Source organism: Dipteris shenzhenensis, chromosome 27, assembly GCF_047967505.1.
Source record: "Dipteris shenzhenensis isolate YYH24624 ecotype China chromosome 27, Dip_SZ_1.0, whole genome shotgun sequence".
In the NCBI taxonomy this organism is placed as follows: Eukaryota; Viridiplantae; Streptophyta; class Polypodiopsida; order Gleicheniales; family Dipteridaceae; genus Dipteris; species Dipteris shenzhenensis.
The window spans coordinates 16,470,617-16,493,471 of record NC_141622.1 but is presented as its reverse complement, the minus strand read 5'-3'; the positions used below and the strand labels follow the sequence as shown (position 1 = coordinate 16,493,471).

Here is a 22,855-nt window from a genome sequence, read left to right as displayed (position 1 = left end):
GCTGATTAATAATAGTTATCTGGAGCATGCTGACTTTAAAGCCTTGGTCTCTGATGCTATTCAGCCTCTCTCTCGTCAGATACGCATTGGTTTGGATTATGCCTGGCAGGCTTTTGTTGCTCGGATGCAAGCAGTTATTCGAGATTATGGCAAATCCTATATGCAAGCCACAAGGGAGACTGTAGCACATGCCAAATTTACATGTCAGAGTTTGATTGAGCTTGCTCATCTTCGCCCTTTGTCTTCAGAGGAAAGCATGCTCTTATGTCAGGCTCAATTCTCTCTTCAATCTAATGATCGCAGAAAGCTCGCTAAATGGGAAACTCGATCCAGACAACGGGCATTTTTGAATAAAGGCCGCTCTTCCAAGCAATTTTTTAAGAGTTTACACTACAAAAGACAGTCTGCCAATATCTGTCGGATCCGGATGCCTAATGGTTCTTGGTCAACATCTCGTTCAGAGCTTACTGATTTATGTGTGCAACACTTCTCCACTCATTTTGGGCATCTAGATACTCTTTCTCCTCGGGTCGTGTCTGCACGTCAGCTTCTTTTGCAGCATGTTCATCCAATTCTGTCTGATGCTCAGGCTTTGGAACTTGAACATCCCTTCACTGAAAGGGAATTGTCTGATGCACCGAGATCCTGTGGCAGATGGAAATCTCCAGGATGGGATGGTCTCACTGTTGAATTTTTTCTTGCATTCTGGGATCTTCTTAAATTCACCTTGCTGCAAATGGTAAATACAGCATGGCAAAATCAGCAGATGCCTTTGTCATGGAAAAAGGATCTTCTCAAGCTGACTCCAAAAAAGCAGCTATGTGATTCACTGGGTGATTGGAGGCCAATCACACTCATGCCATTCATTTACAAGATCATTGCCAAAATGGTGGTTGATCGGATTAAAGGTTATTTGCATGATGGGTTGCATCCCTCCCAATATGGCTTTGTTGCACGTCGCCATATCACAGATAACATTGCCAATGCTTATATTGGGATTGAATATGCCAAATACACGCACCAGGATATTCTACTCTTGCAGGTAGATATTGCAAAAGCCTTTGACACAGTTCAATGGGATTTCATCTCGCAAACTATGCGAGCTTTGGGGTTTGGACAAAAAATGCAGCAGGTTATTTACTGGCTTTACAGAGATAGCAATGCGGCTTGCATTATCTCTGGGGATATCTCTGATGAGTGGACTCTTCGTTGTTCGGTCCGCCAAGGATGCCCTCTCAATGCTTTACTGTATGCCTTTGCTACTCATCCTATGCTGCAATATATTGATCATCTTGTGGCTACAGGATCACTTCATGGCTTGGAATTGGATGCTAATCGCACCATGGTTGCTCAAGCTTATGCTGATGATTCTTTCTTTACCCCGAAGAATACGCCCCATGATCTTGGTGCCTTGATGCAAGCCCTCTCTATTTATGGTTTGGCAGCTGGTCTTCATGTTAATTTTCAGAAGTCTAAGCTGCTCCCTTTGCATTCCAAAGACTGGCATAGTCTATTATGGCACAGGGATATCATTCCACCCACTCAGTTTGTTCGTCATCTTGGTTACCCTTTGGGGTGGGAACTCACTCACCGACAACAAACTGATTGGGTTTTGGCTAAGCTTCGGAAAAAGCTTGAGTATTGGAAACTGGCAACTTGGCCTTTACACGTTCGTCTTCGAATAGTGCAGTCCATGCTTGTGGTATATATTCAATTTTCTTGCCATTGATCATGTTCACTAAGGCAGATCTTACATCTTTCATCTCTGTCTTTATGGAACTCTCCTGGCGATCCAAACATGGCAGAAAAAGTCTCAGGCTGCTTTCGATGCATCACATTTGTTCTCCCAAGATGCATGGTGGATTGAACATCACGGATATTCATGTGCATATTCTTGCCCACAGGGGGAAAATGTTGCTGCAATTTCTGCAAGGTGATCAGCCTTGGGCTCTTATGATTAGGACTCTGGTCACTCATATCAGTATTTCTGCGTTTAGTCATTGGCAACTCGATCACTGGAATTTCTTTTTAGCTGCACTGATGGCACTTTGCCTGGATGCCCTTTTGTCTCCCGCTTGCTTCTTGACTGGAAGCATGTTCTTTCTCATCTGGAATGGAATGGACGGCAATCTTTGCTTGGGAATTCTTTGAGAGCTGAAAGCATTCACTAGTCGAAAGTCTTTCAGCCTCCCTTGGCTTTACAGGAACCTCGACGTTCCTACTTTGTCTCGTTTAAAGGCATCACCTCGGTTGCTGATGTTATAGATGATGCTGGTACTGTGCTCCCCTTTTCTCTAGCAGTCACTACATATGGATTGGGCTCTCATTATCGTCCTTTGTGGCGACAAATTACTTCTATGCTTTTGCCCTTTGTTCCGATTCCTCCTTTGGAACTCCAGGACCGACTGGAAGATTGGACTTTGACTTCTCCAGGGTCCTCTTCTCATCCTTTGAAGCTATCTAAGATTACTGTACCTGCACTGTATAAAATCCTTTTGCCTCAACCTTGGGTTTCAGAGAGAGGTGATTCTGTTTGGCGAATGCATCGCCCAGCTAAGTGGTGGAGGAAAAGATTACAGCAACTTTGGGCCTATAAAGTACCGCTTCGGCAACAAGGTTTTCTTTTGGCGAGTTCTTTTGGGAGTGTTTCCATCTGGACAGCTATTAGCTTATCAACACATTGCTCCTGCACTTTGCCATAGATGTTCTGCTTCTTCGGAGACTCTGCCTCACTTGTTTTGGCATTGTCCGTGCTCTTGTGAGTTTTTTGATCTGCTTCGACGGCACCTGCGAGCGAGATTCCCATCTGTTCCGTTTGGGAAGTTCTTCTGGCTATTTGGGTTTCATCCATCCAAACCGGAGTTTCATCTTTTCTTCGTTTGGGTTCGCTACTGGGCACTATGGACTTTATGGACATATAGGAATTGTGGAGTCTTTGGTGATCCTACTTTCTCTCTATTTGGCTTTTTTAGGCGTTCTCTGCAGCAATCTTTCTTTGATTGCTTGCAGACCCGCTGCATAGATCGTGAGGTCTTTTTGGCATATACTGAAATTTTCAGTTGATGTAATTGTAGCACCTTTTTTTGAGGTTGCTACTCATATAATATAATCAATCAATAATTTCACCCAAAAAAAAAAAGTGTGTGTGTGGGGGGGGGGGGGGGGGGGTTTAAGAGGAGGCAAGAGGGGCGAGGGGAACAGAAGGGAAGAAAGAAGAAGGGGAAGAAGGGCAAGGGGAGATGGGAGGGGGCGCTACGTAGGGGAGGCGGGAGCGAGGTGGCTTGATTTTTTATGTTCACAATACGGACATGTTATCCAGGTCTAGGATGAGGATACCCTTCTGGACACTGTCTTTCAGATAATCATAGTTTCGAGTCAAGTTGAGCAGTACTACTTGACTTCGAGTTGGTACCTAGACCCCATCCTTCCAGATCGCATTCCCCTGGGCTAATTGAGATTTGTCTTTATAGAGATGTTCCAATAAAGTATTTGCACTGGACCCTGGGGAATGGGAGGGGACTGATGCAAGGAACCATGAGAAATCCATTCACGGTTAGCAATGCCATGAGGTTTTAGCTCGGTCTTAGGAGCTAGAAGCCCAGCAGAGCTCCACATTTGATTTCTGTAGTCTTGCAAAAATCCTTTTGGAGAAGGCCTCAAAAATAGGAAAAACATTATTTTTCCTTTGGTTTTTTTATTCATGGGGGGGTTGCAGTGAAACCTATACTTGTTGTCGCTACCTTTCTGCTGAGAAGTCCATTCATCATTGTTTATGGGATTGTAGACAAGCGAAGTTAATTTAGAAAGGGATATTCCAAACTTTTGAGTATTTTTGTTTCCTCCCCCTTCTTCATGACCTAGGGCTTAGTGGCATGGCTCTCTCTGCGGTGGCCTCAAATTTTTTATAAGATCCATAGTTCTTGGGCCTTGACAACACTTAGTTGTCTTGCTCTCTGGATTCTGTTCCCCTTCTCCTTACAGACCTACACATGCCTCACTAGATACTTTTTGGGAGATCTTACCGAGCATTTTAGTGTAGCATATATGGGGATCCAGATGCACAGTATGGGGATCCAGATGCACAGAGGCACTTGATGGCTCCCATGTCCACCCGTCTCACACTTTGGCTAGTATTTGGACAGACACTACACACACTCTGATGGCCATTCGCTTGAGCATGCGGGTCTTCTCAGGCAGCCTCTGCCAAGATTCATTGTCTTGGGACTCCTGATTTTGATTTTGTTAGAGTAAATAGCAAATTGTCTTCAAATTTGATTCATTACAACTATAATACTAATTGTTGGCAATGTCTCTTTATATCTTTCTACATTCATATTTCCAATGGTTTGGTATGCCAAAACCATTGCAATTCCAATTACTCTTACAACATTTTATTCAAAATCTCCCCTTGTCGGAGTTAATTCTTCCTCTAGGGTTGATGACCATGTCAATGTATGTCAAACCTATTGAAATAAATATATCTGGCTTGTTGATTGGTGTGCTTGCCTGAATTGTTCTGATTTCGACCAGTGGTATCAGAGCTTGGGTTTAAACTAACCTAGTTGGCACTTGGGCTTAATTTCCTGGCTGATCGGGATCTTGCACGCAAAGCAAGGGACAGGTTGTTGTACGGATGTGACACATTGCAGTAGTGGCCAAACTTGGCAGGAGTGAAGTTGATTTTCTTTCAAGAAAGAGATGGCATGCAAGCAACTATAGTGGCCACTATCCTACAAAATGACGACACTGATTGAAGGTAGAGCAAAGATGACCTTCATGGGTGCTCCATCATGCTATATATAGAAGTTGACACACGATACACCTTGCTCATAAACTGTGCATAGCTTGGAATTGTTGAGGAGCAAGCAAATCATGGCGGCAACTGAAGCATTGCAGAGGACTTTTTTCAAAATGATATGGCGACAATTTGGAGCTTGGTTGAACCCAAAAAGTGCAGGCAGCAAGAAGGATGCCTTCTTCAAAACAAGGTCATCTAGTCGAATGCTGAAGGGGAAAGCAAAAATGGTAGCTCCAAGGGGAAAGATGACATCCTATAGAATGATGATTCCTTCAAGAGATGAGATTTTTGAAAAAGCAGGTGGCAACTAGCAGCAATACGGGCTTCTTCAACATGGCAGACGAATCTAGAATTGACGGGGTAGACTTGTTGCAGAGGCGATGGCCAATTGAGTAGGTCTGCAAGAAAAAACTGTGTTCTGATACCATATTGGAATTAGGAGAATCACATGATTGAGAAAAATGATTGAGACAAAGGTACAAATTTTGAATGATATGATAGCAAGTATAGTCTTAAGAGCCTCTTTTATATGCTAAAGGTAGCCTTATCTTCCCCACACACATATGTCACTGATGATGTCCATGAGTAGAATCTCACTGACATCATAAATGAACAAATTTGTGCTTCTCCCAAGAAATGAAGAGAAATCTTTTTGTTATTAACCCCAATCAAAGAAAGTTGACTTTGATTAACATGACCACCTTTACTTTCCTTTGATCTACATTGGTTAGTGAGCATTGTGGGGACACCCACAAGGGACCAGGACTAGAGTCCAAGAACTAGAATACATGCAGTAGCTAACCTCTAATGGGTTAAAGTGTTGGATATTGTTTCTATTGATTGTGTAGGACCTTGGAGAATTCAACAAGTCTCCAGTTTTAACAAGAAAGCAAGTCCCACAAGATAACAACATATATGGAGTACCCAATTTGGAAAGAAAGCACATGGCAAGGGGGCGAGCAGCCAGAAAGAGGCCCACAGGGCTAAAAGCAAGGAAATATCCATTTTAAAGAAGCAAGCAACTAGCCTTTTGGGAAAGCTGCATGCCAAGCTTATAAATTAGTGACCAAACCTGCTCTTTAAATTCCAGGACAATTCAAGTTGTATTTGATTCATGCTCCTCTATGAGCCACGTTGTACAAGGGTTTCCTATTACAATAAAGACCTTTGGGGGGTCAGCCCTTATTTCTGGCCACTAGTGTGTGTGCCCTATTTTCTCTCTCTCCCTCTCCTTCCATTGCGGCATGGTTGTTAAGACACTCGTGTCTTATGATAAGACACTTAAGACACTTAATACACGTGTCTTACCTTAAGACGCCTTTAGACACTCGTGTTTTTTTTTTTTTTTTTGTGGGTGGGGAGTAACAACACACATTGAGTTTGACTTAGCCATGCTATCATTGATGGTAACTTTGGATCTAGCAGTGGCAATGACCTCATAGATTCAGATTAGGATGAATCTTCAGAGATTTGAGTCTTGAGAGTCGAAAGCTTCCTTTCAATTATATGTATTGAGATGCAGTTTTCATTCATGTCACATGTGACAAGATTCAATTGTCAGTTTAAACCTTTCAGTACTCAAAACTTGCGAGCCCTTCAATCGTGAGTCTTAACTTTAACTTTTAAGTCTTGAGTGACGAGTCTTGACTCTTAACTACATTGTACAAGTGCATTGTTTCTTCTTGCATTATTTAAGTGTAGCTTATTGTACTTCTAGAATCTAGCAGCTAGCTATGCTAGCAAGTTGTACATTTGTGTACTTATACACATTAATTAAATATTTATTATTATAACCACAATGGCATGTCTTACGTGTCTTATCTTTAAGACACTTTAGACACTCGTGTCTGAAGCGTGTCTAACGTGTCGTGTCTTAACATGTCTTACAACCATGCATTGCGGTCCCATCCCCAGTCTTATCGTGGGCGCTCTGCTCCTATTTTGAGTTTCCAACATGAAGTAGAAGTTCATTATACAGTGCAAATTAGTTAAGACTACCACGTTTTGAGCAGGGAGCTGCGATTTGATTAGCTAGAAAGGTTTCAATAATATCAAAGCATGGCTTCATCATATTCTATGTTGGTGACGATACTGATTGCACATACCAGGCAAATTGTGATCAGCGAATAAATTGGCGATCAATTGTGAGTATTATTCCTAGTTTTTGAATCAACAAGCAGCCCCTGTGTGCTAGCGAAACGATCATGGTTGCCAGTCGAAACGGAAATGGTAAAAATGCCAGAAACGGTTTTTCCGGCCCGAGCCAAAACGGAGAAATGAGGAATGGCAATATAGTACAATTTATGTGTAAAAAGAGGAAAGAGAGAGGGTAGAGAGAGTATGAGTAGCAAGAGGAGTGAGGGTAGAGATAGGACTCCTCAAGGTCGTCGGAGGGAGTATAAGTACTAGTAGGAGGAGAGTCAAGATGGTAGAAGAAGAAGAAGAAGAAGAAGAATATATTATCGTCCTCTGAAGACCAAAACCGGCCTATGGGACCTGAGCAATACAATATCACAAGTACATGAAAGCTCCTCCCGAAGATGGGAGGGTGGAAAGAGAAACCACCTTCTAAAATTCAGGTGGATTCCTATGCTTGAAGAGCTTATACACAAATGTTCCTAAAGCTGAAGGTGACCCTTTATGCAGCAAATCAGCCAGTTTGTTATGTCCCTCAAGGAGGTGATTGAACTCTTCCCTAATGTGTGCATAGTGAGGGCATATCATTACCATGTGTTCTTCTGTTTCAACCATACCTTGATCACATAGTTGGCATATTCTACTCTCCCTTGGCATCTTTTTCCATCCCCCTGTTTCTATTTGCAGCTGGTGTGATCGGGTGCGAAGTGAGTATAGGGTAATAGAGTGGGTACAAGAGAGTGGAGGGTGAAGGAGAGGTAGGAGAGTGGAGGGTAGAGGAGAGTAGGAGAGTGGAGACTAGGATAGAGGAGGGTAGAGCAGGCTGCAGCAGGGGGGTTGAGGGTAGAGGCAACATGCGGGAGCCGTGAAAAGAGGCAGCAGGTGCAAAAATGGCGCAAAAAACCCGCAGCTAGGGTTTTTCAAAATATAGGGAAACGGAAACGCCGAGCAGCCATTTCTGTTTCCGTTTTTGACAGCCGAAACACCGTTTCTTGCAACTATGGAACAATCTAATTGAGGAGATGCTAATAGAAAGGGATCTTTTCCAGTCTAAACAGCCCGCCAACAAGATGTCAAAACAAATTCACGGAAAAGGAAGCCTTGAAATGGCGTTTTCATTTCCGTTTCTGATGGCCGAAATGCCGTTTCTTGCAACTATGGAATGTTCCAATTAAGGAGATGCTAATAGAACGGGATCTTTCCCAGTCCAAACAGCGCGCCAACTAGATGTTGAAACAAATTAAGAGAAAAGGAACAAGCAAAGAAGCAGGGAATTCAGCTCCAGACTCCTGGCTCTGGGGAGGACCATCAATTTGAGGGCAAGGTCTTTCTTCCATCTTTGCCCAAATTCTGATTCATTCATGCTCAGCTTGATAGAACCACCATCTACAATCAACGATCAATGTCTTTCTGCTCTTCAACTTGGAGGTAATAGTACAGATATCGAATTTGACTTACAATAGTGATTTTTTTTAAAGACTGGAGAGCAGCTTACAGTTTCCTGCGTGCCAAATAGAGATCGGTGCAAAATTAGCTCAATCTTTTGAGAATTGTATGTAGGCAGCAAACAGTGATTAAAGACATCCTGATCTAGCAATCCTGTCCATGAATTATCTTTGTCAGACCAACAACGAGAAAAAGCAGATATGGAGTGTCCAATTTGAGGAGAAAACACATGACAAGGGGGTGAGCAGCCAAAAAGAGGACCCACAGGGCTAAAAGCGAGGAAATCGCCTATTTTGAGAAGAAAGCTATTGCTTTATAGGAAAAGACCGCCTATTTTGGCTAAAAGCAGGCCCTAGCTTTTTTGGAAAGCCTAGCTTTTGGCCGTGTACCTTATTTCTGGCCCCTACTGTGTGTGCCCTGTTTTCTCTCTCCCCCCCCTTAAATTTCAGTTTCATCCCTAGCCCAATCATTGACATTTTGCTGCATTTTTTGCTCAAGGGAGCTGCCCAATTGAAGATGCAAATCGTGGGCAGCTCAAATCAGATTCGTGAGCACCAACAAATCGGGGGCACCCGCCGCGAATCGGGAGCAAAGTGAGGGCAACTTAGCTCAATGGCTCATGCAGATTTGAAGAGGCAATGAGTAGCAGAGATGGCGCACCAATCAAACCAGTCACCAAAGTGTACCGAGATTAGAGAAATGATATTTGACTGTTCGGGACAGTCAAACACCGCAATATCGCAATGTCGGAGATGACGAGGTGTGAAAAGAGTATTCCCTACTATGGAAAGTCTCAAGTCAATGTACCCGAGTGTCGGTACAATCGAAATTACTTGTGGGTAAACTCGGAAAGCTCAAATCACTGGTGGAGGTCACGGGAGTCAAATTTGAGCAAAAAATGCCCAAAAGTAGCCTAAACTGCTCGAAATCGCCTTCTGACAAGTTGTATGGACTCCTGGCACTATCGTGCAGCCGCCTGCAGAGGTCTGTACGGTCGTACGAACAAAAAATCAAATTTTCTCCCCCTCGAAAGTGTGTGGGACAGGGTCGTTTATGTTTGGACAGTGCCAAAATGTCAAAAAACGTCAAAATCAGACCTCAAAAGGTAACAAAACAGCCGCTGGACTGTTCAAAAACAAGTTTTTGGCGACCAACTGACGAGGAATGTCCGCCAATGCTGAGGGGGAACCAAGTACATTGCCCTTTGCATCTAATATCTGTGCCTCAGATTTTCTGAAGCGAACATCAAGATCTTGTTCAGTTATTGCAGCAACAAAAAGTAGATTTCTTTTGATTTATGGAACAAAAAGTACATCAGACAGCTTCTTAGACTCACAAGTTACCATTGGTTGCCGCAAGTGAGATGGTACCGGTCCCTTGAACCGCACATTTTGCATCATTCCCAACCATGACATTTGTGGGTTCTTGTAGAGACTGAAGAGAACTATACCATTCTTTCATACCTGCATGTGTCACGTTGCAGCGCTATCCAATACCCATGAAGTGTTACTTGGTGAAGATTGAGCCGTGGAGCACATCTCCTCAATAGCCACAAATAGCTCGATCTCAACTTCAGCATTGTTGGCAGTGTCCTTGTCCTTCCATGAAGCTTTCAAGGTCCCGTTCTTCTCATCGTATTGCTTCTTTCTGCAATCTTTTGCAGCATGACCTTTCTTGGTGCATTAGTAACACGACCCTTGAAACTTCTTCTTCTTGGCTTCTTCTTTTCTGAAGAATTGGGACTTCTCCCTTTGGTAATAGTGGTGAAAGCAACATCGCTCCCACCATCACGACTCTTCAACTGCATCTTCTCCTCAAGTAGTAATGCACAAAATTCTTCAAAATTAAGTGCAGGAGTTCGAACCTAAGTGTTGAGTGCAGTTACCAGACCCTCGAATTTTTGTGGAAGAATTTGAATGCACCTCCGAGCTAGCTCTTCGCTAGTCTTTGCAATGCCCACATCAGCCATTTGAACACACAGATTCTTGATCCTCGTGATGAATGTCTTAACAATCTCCCCTTCTGCAAGCTTTTCGGTGGCAAGTTGATTTTTCAGATTTTGAATCCAAGTCTGATTGCGAGTCTCATACCGAATCTTCAAGATGTTCCAAGCCTCGGATGTGTTGGATGTGTGTTGAATCAACGTGAGCACCGAATTGCAAAGTGCATCAGCATTGCGCCGCTTCCATGCTCGAACAAGAGTAGTAAGGTGATCATGCACGAATCCACCCGTGTAGAAGGAGATGCAATATCTACAAAATACCGAATGAACCTCCTGTAGTACGAGCACAAGCTCAGAAAGCTGCGTACTTCATGGATGTTCTTGTTCATATACTAGCCATAGACTGGGACGGGTGAACATGTGAACCCTCCATCACCTCCGTACATCTAGCCCTCCAAATATGCCATGCTACAATGCTAGCCAGAATCTCCCAAGATGTGTCTACCGAGGCATGAGCAGCTCTGAAAGAAGTGAAAGGTTTTAAAGTATCGTCAAGGAAACTATGAGAACGACACATCTTAAGGTTACTGCCTAAGTGTATCCAATGGCACAGCTCCAATCACAGGAATCATGACACAAAATCTGTGGCAATGTGTTCCCTTATAGGAACCAGGAAGAAATTTGAGTAATCCCAAAGCCTGACACTTCACTCTGATTGATATTTTTTTAAAGACACACTATACATTTCTGAGCCATGTCGTGATATTTTTGGTCATGCAAAAGGTCAATGAACATACCTTTCCACATTTTCCATGGTTCCCCTAATAGTCCAATGGCTTGCATGAGGACTAGGGTGCAGACCACTGCTAAATAAGGCATGGGTAACTACATTTGCCAACTAAGACGTACCCATCATATTATGAATACCCTTCAAGTCCCCCTTGCTACATTTTCAGGCATTTTTCAGCATTGGCCTAATCGTGAGGGTAAGCAATGCTCATGTCACCATCTTTCTTTCCTCTCTGTACTGCAAAGGTCATCCAAACTTCTGATGGAGAAATGAAGTGCTGTTTCATGGCTGGATATAGTGTTGCTAGCAAGAGATAAGCACAAGGGAAAGTTCTATAGATTTGGTAAAAGCTCCACCATATCCAATACTGAGCCAGTGTTACTGTGTTATACTTCACAGGGCTCTGTAAAAAGTGGGAAAATCATTAATGAAGTGTAATCAGCCAAAAATATCACCAACATGTCAAAGAAAACAAAGATATGCAGTCCTCATCGTGGACAGTAAATTTGTTCCTCCATTGCATGACTTGACTATGCACTCCATCGAATGCATGTAACTCCTACCAATAAATGTCTAAGCAAGGTGTGAATGACGAGGTAGCTTTTTCCTATGACCTGAACACCCACATTATGTATACAGGGTGAGGATGCTTCCTCAACTAACCTTATGAAGGCGTGCAACTGAATGGTGCAGTAAGTAAAACTAATAACGCTAACAAGCAATATACACTAGATGCAGTGGATTTGCTGCTAATTCAAGCACAAATTTCAACCCGATAAAATTTTTCCTGACAAGGGGAAAGCATGTTTCAACAAACTGGCCACCACATATTGATGATGGCAGGAAATTTTGTAAGGATAACTGCTAAGAGGAGTAGACTTTGATATGGTATAAAACGTAAACAAAAAGTGGTAAGCTGTGAATTATGGGTTCTTCATGCGTCCTCTCTAGAATGTATTATACGTTCAAGCCCATTCATTGGGCTTGACAGCAATAGGAAAGACATAGTTTATGCATTCCAGTCAATGGATGGGGTACACAGCGGCTACAAACAAATGGCCTCCAACACCCATAACAGCAAACTTTTGTTAGAATCTTTCCCATCAAGAGAAAATGAGTGTGCTAAGTAAACTGGTAAATTTGCTAAAGAATTTACAATTGCATGCTGTAAAGGACATTGCATTGGCCATTTTGCAGACTATTACAGTTCCTGAATTGATAAGGTAAACAACAATAACTAGTTTGCTTATCCAAAACATGAGTCAGTATCAAACGTCAACCACCAGTCTCACATCACAGTAAGAAGACAAGTTGCTGTTGATAGGTCATTAACAATGGTCCCCTAGTCACTTTCCAGAAATCAAATACAGAACCAAATGATGTCTTCTTAACATCCAAGACACTTAGGGAATCAAGAAGACCAAGGCAAAATAATCACCTCTAAAAAATTATCTTGACGAAGATAATTGCACGTGACAGCTTTTCCAAGTAGGCACGCTTTACTTCCAACAGCACGCTTAACAAACCAATAACCCTGTAGAACACCAGAGTCATGACGTGAATCCTCTCAGTGCACTCTTAAAGGGAGGCTGGAGTGCTCAAATACAATTTTAAAATGCAGAAAATACTGCTTGGAAAAACATGAGATTTATAACAGTAGAGACTTAGATGTATAGCATTACTTGGATAATGAACACAAAACCACCCCCCGTCTTTATACCAGACACTCTTTCTTCCAAAAGGAGATACAAGGTCAAGGTAAAGGACCATCTTTCCCTCATTCTTGCTATTCTTACCTAACTTTTTGGGCAACATCCATTGGTAACCTAAACAAAAAATGCACAGCATTTTCACATTCCAATAAAGGAACATACATACAACATGTGTCTTTGATAAAACAGGCCTAGCATTAGAATAATCTCACAAAAACATCTAATCATGTGTATTGTTTTGGTAAGTACACCAATGAAGTTGATTTTTGAACTAGAATCTGACAAAGCTAACGGCACAAGAACAACGGCATATGGAGAGGGATCATCTTTCCTTCCATCACACCAAGGCACCATTTTCCCATTCTACAATCTACGCTGAAAGACCATCTATCCCTCATTCTTGTCATTGTTGCCTAACTTTTTGGACCCTATCCATTGTAACATTAAATAAAAACGGCCATTAAACATGCACACCATTTTCACATTCCAATAAAGGAATGTGCATATAACATGAGACCTAATAAAAGAGAAAAAAAGGCAAGTATAGGATCAGGTATTCTCAAAAAAACATATAATCATGTGTATTGTTTTGAACAGTACATTGATGAAGCTAGAAATTGTGGGATAACCACACAACAATGAAGATCCCATTGGTCGGATTGAAGTTGTATTTTCATTGGAGCTATATGTTGGAAGTTGTGGCAGTATATCGTAAAGCAAAATGGAGTGCTAAGAGACGGGTAACGTGGCAATCTTGTGGCATATGGCAACCTTTGGAAGTCATGTGTCAAATCGTCTAGGGGATGAATTCCATGGCTCATATATCACCCTCCCCGGAATGTTGTGGTTTTACCTAAGTAGCCATGGCTACTTTCCTTTGCAGCAATGCAAAAGAACACTGGCTTTGGGACTGATTTGGGAAATCTTCCCATTAAGAGCGCATTCATTCACACTCCCAACTTGAATCCAGAGGTAGGATAACTAACCAGGGAATACAATGGCATGATTTGTGGAACATCACAAAGTATGATTTTTACCACTGATAGATCGATATTGCCTTCACAACAAAGCACATTTTTCAACATAATGTTGGTGAACATGTAACTTAATCATGGATGAAAGACACAAAAGGATAGGTGCAATTATGAAAATCAGACTATGCACTGCCAACTAGTCTATGTACATATATAACCAACATAGAGAGACTATTCTTGGTTGCACAAGACTCTCAGGGCACTCTGATCTTAAGGTAGGATGCCTGCACATTGTTACTGTTTCCAGACATCAATAACAATCAATCAATGCTCTTAACTTCATGATTTAATGCTTCACACAGAGACAATTCGGATTCAACATGTCTGCAACCTTATACTTGCATTTCCCGGATGCAACTACTTGTGGACAAATACTGTATGCAGTTTAATAGTTGAGGCTGATCCTTATGGCCGTAGAACACTGCTACTACTTAGTACTTGAATTGATTATTGCAAAAATTACTGAGCAAGAGGAGGAAAAGGTGGCCACCTGTAGGGCCTGTTTGCAGACTATATATCTGAGCAAAAGAAGAGGTAGAAGCTGCCCCTGCCACAGATTGTTTGTAGGTCATCATCCTATACAACACCTTATTTGTGCTCTCTGCTTGGCTATTGGCTGTAGGGTAATAGGCACAAGATTGAGGATGATTTTAGTTGCATTGATGACGCCATTGATGAAGTGTGTACCCTAGTCACTCATGAGCTCGTGAGGACAACCATACCTTGTGTGGTTCCCCGAACTCTATTCTTGAGAGGCAATCTGCTGCTAAGTGTTACTTCCCGGGTCGAATCACCACTTCAAAGTCAAACTCCTGAAACAACAACAGCCACCTTTGTACCTTTCCTGAAACCACCATTTCGTTAAGGAGATACTTGAGCGCTTGATGATTGGTGATCATAATGAGCTTGTTTTCCAAAAAATAATGGCTAGATTTTTGCAAAGCAAATGCCACTGCTAGTCCCTCCCCCTCTGCGGTGCAATAGTTTGTCTCAGCGAACTTGAGTTGTCAACTGGAAAAATATATGGGGAGGTCTAGTGGTCCTTTGTCTTCTGGTTGAGAGAGTACCGCCAATATAGCCTGAGTGTGTCAAAGGTCTGTTGTTGTCTAGACCCCAATGGAAGGGAACACCGTGGTGAAGTAGCTAGAGCATGCTATATCAACAAAGTGCTAATAAATTCCTGTGGTAGCCTGAGTGCCCCACTCCCTTGACGTCTATAGGTGGCTCCATTTCGTGGACTGCCATGATTTCTCCGGATCGGGGATATCACATGACCCAACAAAGTCACACTTTGTAACTAGGAACTCGCAATTCATTGGGTTGAGCCTTAACCCAACAGTTATGCACTTTTTGAAACATAGAAGCAAAAGACGGAGGTGCTCTTTTAGAGAAAATTATTTCGTTTCATACCTCTTTCCGTTTTTGCACGCGAAGTCATCCAAGAACACCCGCATGAAGTCGATGAGATGTTCATGGAATACTTGGGACATGACACTTTGGAATGTTAGTGATGCATTGCGGAGCCCAAATGCCATCTTCTTAAACTTTAATGTGCCCCATGGAACCATAAATGCAGTCTTATTTTGGTCTTCCTCGAGAATGGATAATTGGTTGTATTCACTAAACCCATCCATGAAAGGGAACAAAATGTCATGCCACATCTTCCAGAACCTTGTCCATGAAAGGAAGTGGAAATCCATCCTTGACGGTGACCTCATCCAATGGGCACAATGACTATCGGTGATGGCCATTTGAAATGCTCAATTGAGACTATGAGTCCAGCCATCTCCATCTTTACGAGTACCTCTTTTACAGCCTTGGCATAGTTGGAGTTCATGTGGTAAGCTAGCTTCCGTTTCCTCAAGCTTGAGCGGTATGTGATGCACTCCGATGTCCTATGGAACTCGCACTAGATCCTTATAGAACCAAGCGAACACATATTTGTACTCTTCGAAAAAGGTCTTCACTGTCTCCCAGTTCTCTGGCTCCTCCCAAACCCAATTGCTAATGAAGATGGGTCTTGGGTTCGTAGGACTGCCCAATTTTATTTCTTTGACTATGTCTTTACCCATATGCCCCAAGTTCTTTTCCTTCCCTCATTGTTCATTGCACCTTTCAGAAGCTCCCTCACCGTTCCATTGGGCCTCACTTGCATTATCAAGGGACACCTCAAAGCATTCCACGTCCACAAGACACTATGAGTTGGTCTAATCCCCAATCATGGATCACCCAAATCACTCTTAACCATGGATGACCAATGAGCAAAGGATAGGAATATTGTGATCTTTCCATCTCCATGACAACAAAAAATTCATTATAAATGCCAATCCGTTCATATGCATCTTTGCCCCCTTGACAAGCCCGAGATGTCGCACTGTCCTTCGATCTACAATCCGAAACACAAAAGCAAAAGGATCGGTCGGTGATGGGAAGTGCTATGATCGCTCTCGTTGCCTTTGGGAGTACGTTCACCCCCGATCCACCATCCACAATCACTCCCTTGATGAGGAACCCTTCTAGAACAATTGTGAGCTTTGGGGCATGAGAATCAAACACTTTGGGTCCACATAGACACGCACCCATACTTTCTTGAGGTGCAGAGAGATCGCTTCCCTCATCATCTTGGTCAACCTACTCAAAGAGGGGGGCTCTGAGGGAAAAAATAGCATTAATTAGTTTAGGAGAACTAAGAGGGGTGAAAAGGAAGGCTCAATTAAGGTAAGGTAGATGCAAAATTAACGATGTTTCTGGAACCTCCCAAAAGACTTCGGCTTCTCCTCCCCTTATATGCTGCCCTCTCGTCCTCATGCCCTCCACCTCCGCCACTCCGTCCTCCTGCGCGTCTCCTCAATATGGGACTCGCTCCTGCTCCTGCTCCTGCTAATCACCCCACACCTGCACCCATACTCCTTCATCCTCTCGTGAAATATCACCTCTAGCATGTACACATCAGTCCCATACCACCCCGCCTCCCCCCCGAACCCCACATTCTTCGCATGCACGCAGAAATCCAGCCACTCCACCACCTTCCCCTTGCACTGCTCCAAAATCCCACTGTTGAACTTCTGCACCCCCCTTCCTGCCCGCCGTATGGAAATATTCCCGCACACACTGCCTTCCTCACTATCTCGTTCGAAGCATCGTTCAAGGCTTGCAGGGTCTTGCAGCATCTCTTTTTCCAAGGCTTGTTGCTCTTGTTGCTGCTACTCAAAGCATCCTTCAAGGGCTGCAAGATCTTGCAAAATCTCCTCGTCGAACGGTCCTTGCTGGTGCTGGATATTGGAGCAAGGGTTTGTGAGGACGAGGAGGATGTCGAGATCGAGGTTCAGATTATCGAGCAAGAAGCTTGGTACTGCTCGATCATGATTGTTTCGCTGATATTCATCCTGCATCAATAGGAAGTTGGCTGTCGTCGATTGATGAGCGTGAAGCTGCTGGTCATCTCTTTGCAACTTCCATGTACGCCTATTTAATACGCGACCTGTGGAAGGTGATCAAGAGGTGGAGATGGGAGGATGGACGGAGAAGCGGGAGCTCCAACAAGATTTATTGAGGGAGAGAGAGAACTTTGGGAGGAAGAAAGGTCCCCAAAGGTGAGAAGCTGCAGATTGATAGAGAGGGAGGCGGCGGCAAGGCACAGAGGAGGTGGAGATTGAGAGAGGGGCTGGCAGCAGCGAGGCGCAGGGGAGGTGAGACATTGGGTGGCGAGAGGGGGAGGGGTAGGCGAGGTGTTAGATGACTAATTGTTAGATTAATTCTAGGTTAATAATATGGAGTTTAACAGAGGTTAAATTGTTAATCAGATTAGCAACTAATGTTTCCAGAGAATTTTAAAAACAATGCAATTTCTGTATATGCAATGCAATTTCTGAATGCGCACACAATATAAACACAAAATTACCAACCTTCTAGAACAAATGCCATGAAAATCCGATGCACAAGTGTACAGATAATGAATTTTTTCCCATTTCTCGGCTAATTGGAAAAACTCATTGTTGACTTTGGGGCTCAGTGCACAAAGTTGAGAGAGAGCTAAAAGATTATACTTTATTTCTTGAGAGAAGTACCAAATGGTGACAGACGTACCTCCCTTGTTCCTTCTCCAATGCTCAACAAGCTCCGTCACCGATCTATGCTTCCCAACAAACTTTGTCACCGATCTATACTTTCCACCAACCCCCTAGAGCCCCTCGTATGCATGTTCCCACTACTGGCTATGTCCCCACTCTTACTCCCCAAGTGTATGCTACTGCAACTTCACCACTCCTCATAGCCTTTCAACAATAGGCCCATCATATGTTTTTGGTGCGGTGAGTATGGACATTTCCAGAGAAGATGTCCCATTCTTGAAGGATCTCCACCTTGCAGAAATTGCCCTGATACCAAGGATCACCACAAAGAATTGCCCAAAAGTACACAATCAATCAACCACCCAGTCCCGAGAACATCCAACTCCTTTGTATATTTTATAGGAGTGATAGGAGTCATCCCAAAACCACTTTTAGTGACCGCAATCACTGGGAGCCAAGCAAGACCACATCTCCTATATCCTCTACCCTCCACCAAACAATGGTAGAGTGTGTTTTCTTGAAAGGAGTCACAGAGTTGGGAGCTCCAGAATTTTGGGAAGTGGCTTCTCTTTCTTATCTTTCACTTCATCCCTCCCTCATGTCACTCCCCACCCACCATGGGATGGGCGGAACTCAATGCTCAACAAAGAATCTTAGAAAGGAGAAGGCATGCTTCAAAAGAAGCGAGAGGGACGAGGTGAAAGCCTCCCTTACCAAGGCATGGACTTCGGTCAAAGAATGTTACCTTTGGTTAACTAAGCATAAGTTTTATTGTATTACCTTTGCTTTGGATTAGTAAAAGAGAACTGTGGGGACACCCACAAGGGACCAGGATTAGTCCAAGAACTAGGAATGCATGCATTTCACTAACCTTTAATGGGTTAAAGTGTTGGAGTTTGTATAGGACTCGAAGAGTGCTAAAAGGCTCAAAAAGCTGGAGCAAGTGGCAAAAAGCAAGTCCCACAAGGCAAAAAGCACCCGGGAGATGGCACCATTAAAGAAGGATCCAGGGGTTTTAAAGAGCATAAAAGCTGCCCTTAGGTGGGCTAAAAGCCAGAAAGCTTAGCTTTTGTCACAAAGTAGCTTTAGAAAAGCAGGTCTAGCTTTTAGCTAGGCCAAGTCTATAAAAGAAGGGGCCTCAGGGCTCCTAGATTCATTGAAGAGTGTACTGAGCTTCACGCTCTTCTCAGAGCCAAATGTACAAAGTTTATTTCTATTGCAATAAAGATCTTCGGGCGGGGCCAGCCCTTATTTCTAGGCCCTAGTGCTGTGTATTGTCTTCTTCTCTCTCTTCCACTGAATCACTTCTTCTACTCTTGCATGCTTCCGAGGTGTTGTACGGCTGATTCCAGCACCATATGTACTAGTTCTTGGCATGCGGAACCTGTTTTTGAGGGCGAGATCCTGCTGCGAATTGTTTTCCAGCCACCTGGGGCCACTATACCTACTACGATTTGGATTTCCTGCCCCCCACCGAGCCCTGAATTTGCTGTGAATTGCTTTGGGAGGTCTTTTCTCTGCTATGATCTGCCCCAAATCCCTGAAGTTGCTACGATTTGATTCAAGAAGGTGTTTAAGATTTGTCGGACCTGTTTTGGCCTTCTTGAGTTCTACCAGATATCTCTTGAGTTGGGCCACTTCGTCGCCTTCCCCCCTTTGTATAACTCTTCCATTTCTTTCTTGGGTTGAGCTGAGCTCATCATTGGAGGTGCTTGCAACTGGGGTCACCCTTTATGAAGGAGACAGTCGTTCAAACCTGAGACGTGGATTCTCAACTTGGTTGGCCATTTCTTGGAGTTGCTCAAGGGTGGCAGTCTAGGAAAGGGTCGGTTGGATCTTTCTTTGAGTCGTTGGTAATAGTGCCTTCATGACCCACCCCTTGATGAGTATCACATCTACATCAGTCGGTAGCCGATCCACAAGAACTTTCACTCTAATGACCAACTTAGCTACCATCTCAGGGGGCCATGTTGAGGGAATTCAACTCTTGAACAATGCCCGCTCTAAAAGTCCTCAAGAAAGTGAAAGGGAAGAAAACAAGACGTGTCTCCCCTTTTCACTCCCTTGGATTTACATGCATACAAGAACCTACCGATATGGCCATCAGCATTCTTTGTCAAGGCCGCTTTGAATTTGAGAGCCTTGACAGATATCTTTGGAACAAGAAGTTGTAGTAGTGGTTCCATTGGTGGATGAGGAGTTGAAGAAGGGACAAACACTTGAGGTCGGAAGCCTTCAAGTCATCAAGATTGTGAAAGACGACGAGAAGAAAGTATGGGAGAGAGAGGGGAATAAGACAAGGAACCCACCAAGGCAGAAAGGACTTTCCTTGGTCTTTCTGAGGTCCTTGTCCAGGGAGATAGATACGATTGAATATCACCTTCTCGAGATCCGCCTTGGCTTGGTTGTGGACACGAAGAAGGTGCACTTCTTTGACTTGACCTACCATTCATAAGCAACACTCACTCAAACTTGAGAGTTTTACAGTCATCACCAAAAATTGGTGGAACTATAGTCCACTTCATCAGTCTCTTTAGCAATGATGATACCGAAGAGACCAAGAGGAGAGAGAGGATTCTCTCTATGATAGTATGTTAAGAGTGAGTGTTGAATCTCACAATCAATCACAAGGGTATACACAACCAACGTAGTACAACGAAACACATGCGCTCAAGTACTTTAATGTACTACAAGACTCTGACAACTTTGGTTTTAACAGTCCAAGCATGGGCTTAATAATGTGTAATTAAACGCGGCATGGTGCTTAGCACATAAGCGTAATTAATCCCTAGGCCCAAAGGCATTCCAAGGAATTAAAAGAGTGATTGTTGAAAAATGATGACGTGGCATTTTTAATGGGCCCCCTAGAGACCCATGTACCTTCACTGGCCCCCCCTAGAGTTCCAAGTGGCTCTAGTGCCTTCTACATGCTCCTTTGCCATTCCTCAACCTTCACAGAATTTTTAGAGCACCCGGAAAGTTTGTAGGCACTTTCGTCGATGACATCATTGTGTTCTCTAAAAATGAGCAGGAGCACACGAAACACCTCACTATTGTGTTTCAAGAGTTGAAAAGATACAAGCTGTTAATAAACACCAAGAAAAGTGAGTTCTTTATGCATGAGATTCATTTTCTCGGTCATATAGTGTCAAAGGATGGAGTCAAGATGGATCTTGCAAAAGTTGAGGCCATAAGGAGTTGGCCAATTCTGAAAAATCTGCATGAAGTCAGAAGCTTCCTTGGGTTGTGTTCATACTATCGGAGGTTTATAAAGTACTTTGCAGAAATTGCTTCTCCCTTGCATGCTTTACATAAGATAGATGTACCGTTTCGGTGGGGACCAAAGGAAAATGCACCTTTTGAAGACCTGAAGCAAAAGTTGTGTTCTGAACCCGTTATTATCTCGCCTGCAAAACCCTTTCCTATAACTTGTGATGCATGTGGCAACAGCATAGGAGGCACTTTGATGCAGGATGGTAGAGTGGTTGCATATGAAAGTAGAGTGGACAGCCAATGAAATTGCACTCGAAAAAGAGAATGCCTCTAGATTGAGCCTATGGGTTAACTGCACTTATGTGATGGTCTTCTATGCTTGAAAGCCTTGCGAAGGCTCAGTGAATTGGGGCTGCGTGCTCAGTTGCAGGGAAGGTGTCACGAGGACGTGAAAAGTGATGGTTAAGTGTTTAATGGTTTGGCCGTGAGGGACTCGCTAGAGGAAGTCCACATTTCCTAGAAGTTCCTAAGGGAAAAGTCTAGGTACAGCACTAGGTCCTAGGGGCAAGGCAAAGGCTTTAAAAGAGAGGTCTAAAAGTTGGGCCCAAGGACAACCAACGTTGTCCTTGGTATAGGAGTTAGGACTTTAATGAAGGGACAAATGGCAAGGAGGAGGTGCCATTTGTCATGCATGTCTATGCATGCCCTTCCCACAACTCCATCCCTCTCCCCTCACTCTCCCAGAGCTGTTGGATGTTTTCAATTGTTCTTGTGCAATTTTTGAGCTGTTTGAGCTATTTCAAGCCTGTTTTCATCCATTTTAAGCCGTTTGAAGTCTGTTTTGACTGTTCCAAGGCTAGTACGTCTTCCAGGAAATGCCAGAAGCCATTTCTGAACTTTCTGAAATTTTTCATAAGGACTGTACGAGCGTCCGTACAGACTGTACGGGCTGCCTCCAGCAGGTGCCCGCGGTTGTCTTTTGCTGTGCTGGACTTTTGTGCACATGTTTCCGGCTGCGCGGTGGCTTCTGCAGCTGTTCTGGAGCTGTTCTGGACCAGTGCAAGCTGCAGGAGGAACTTCATCTACTGCTTTTGGCACCCTCTCTTACGAGGACGCAGGCACAGATCCCAAGGCAATCATTTCGGGGTAGATCTGTGGACCATCTTCCCTCTACACCTCTTTCTTGTTCACCCTCACCGTGGCAAGACCCATGTTCTAGATGCTAAATTCAAGGGAGAATCCATCCCTGTTGTATCTGCTTCTGCCATTGGAAACATAATGAAAAAGCATCTTTCATCGTACTTAGTGTTTGCATCTGAAAAGCTTAGTAGAAGAAGAGTCTCATTTTTCTAAGCTGGAAAAACAGCGGACAGATTTTCTTTTTCAGTTTAGGGACTGTTTTTCTGACTCACTTCCACAGGAGTTGCCCCCTGAAAGGCCAAAAGACCACACGATAGATATAATCCCTGGTAGCAGTCCTCCTAACCGACCTCCTTACAAGGTCAGTGCAGCCCAGCAAGAAGAAATTATGAACCAGGTCAAGGACCTGCAGGAGAAGGGGCTGATTCAGCCCAGCTCACCTTACTGCTCACCCGTGCTCTTGGTCCAGAAGAAGGATGGATCCTGGCAGATGTGCATTGACTATAGAGACCTCAATAAGATTACCATTAAGAACAGATTCCCTATACCTCAGATAGATGATATTTTGGATAGG

At 43.5% G+C, this 22,855-nt stretch overlaps 1 protein-coding gene across 2 annotated transcripts in view; it reads right to left on the bottom strand.

Annotated features, from left to right (window-relative positions):
* LOC147883940 (protein ENHANCED DISEASE RESISTANCE 2-like) overlaps positions 1 to 22,855 on the bottom strand; it is a 158,993-nt gene that overhangs the window by 5,208 nt on the left and 130,930 nt on the right. For both annotated transcript variants that reach the window (XM_087398449.1, XM_087398450.1), the window contains exon 21: positions 12,551 to 12,646. In XM_087398449.1, the coding sequence (XP_087254575.1) occupies positions 12,551 to 12,646 (96 nt within the window). The remainder of the gene's footprint in view (positions 1 to 12,550; positions 12,647 to 22,855) is intronic.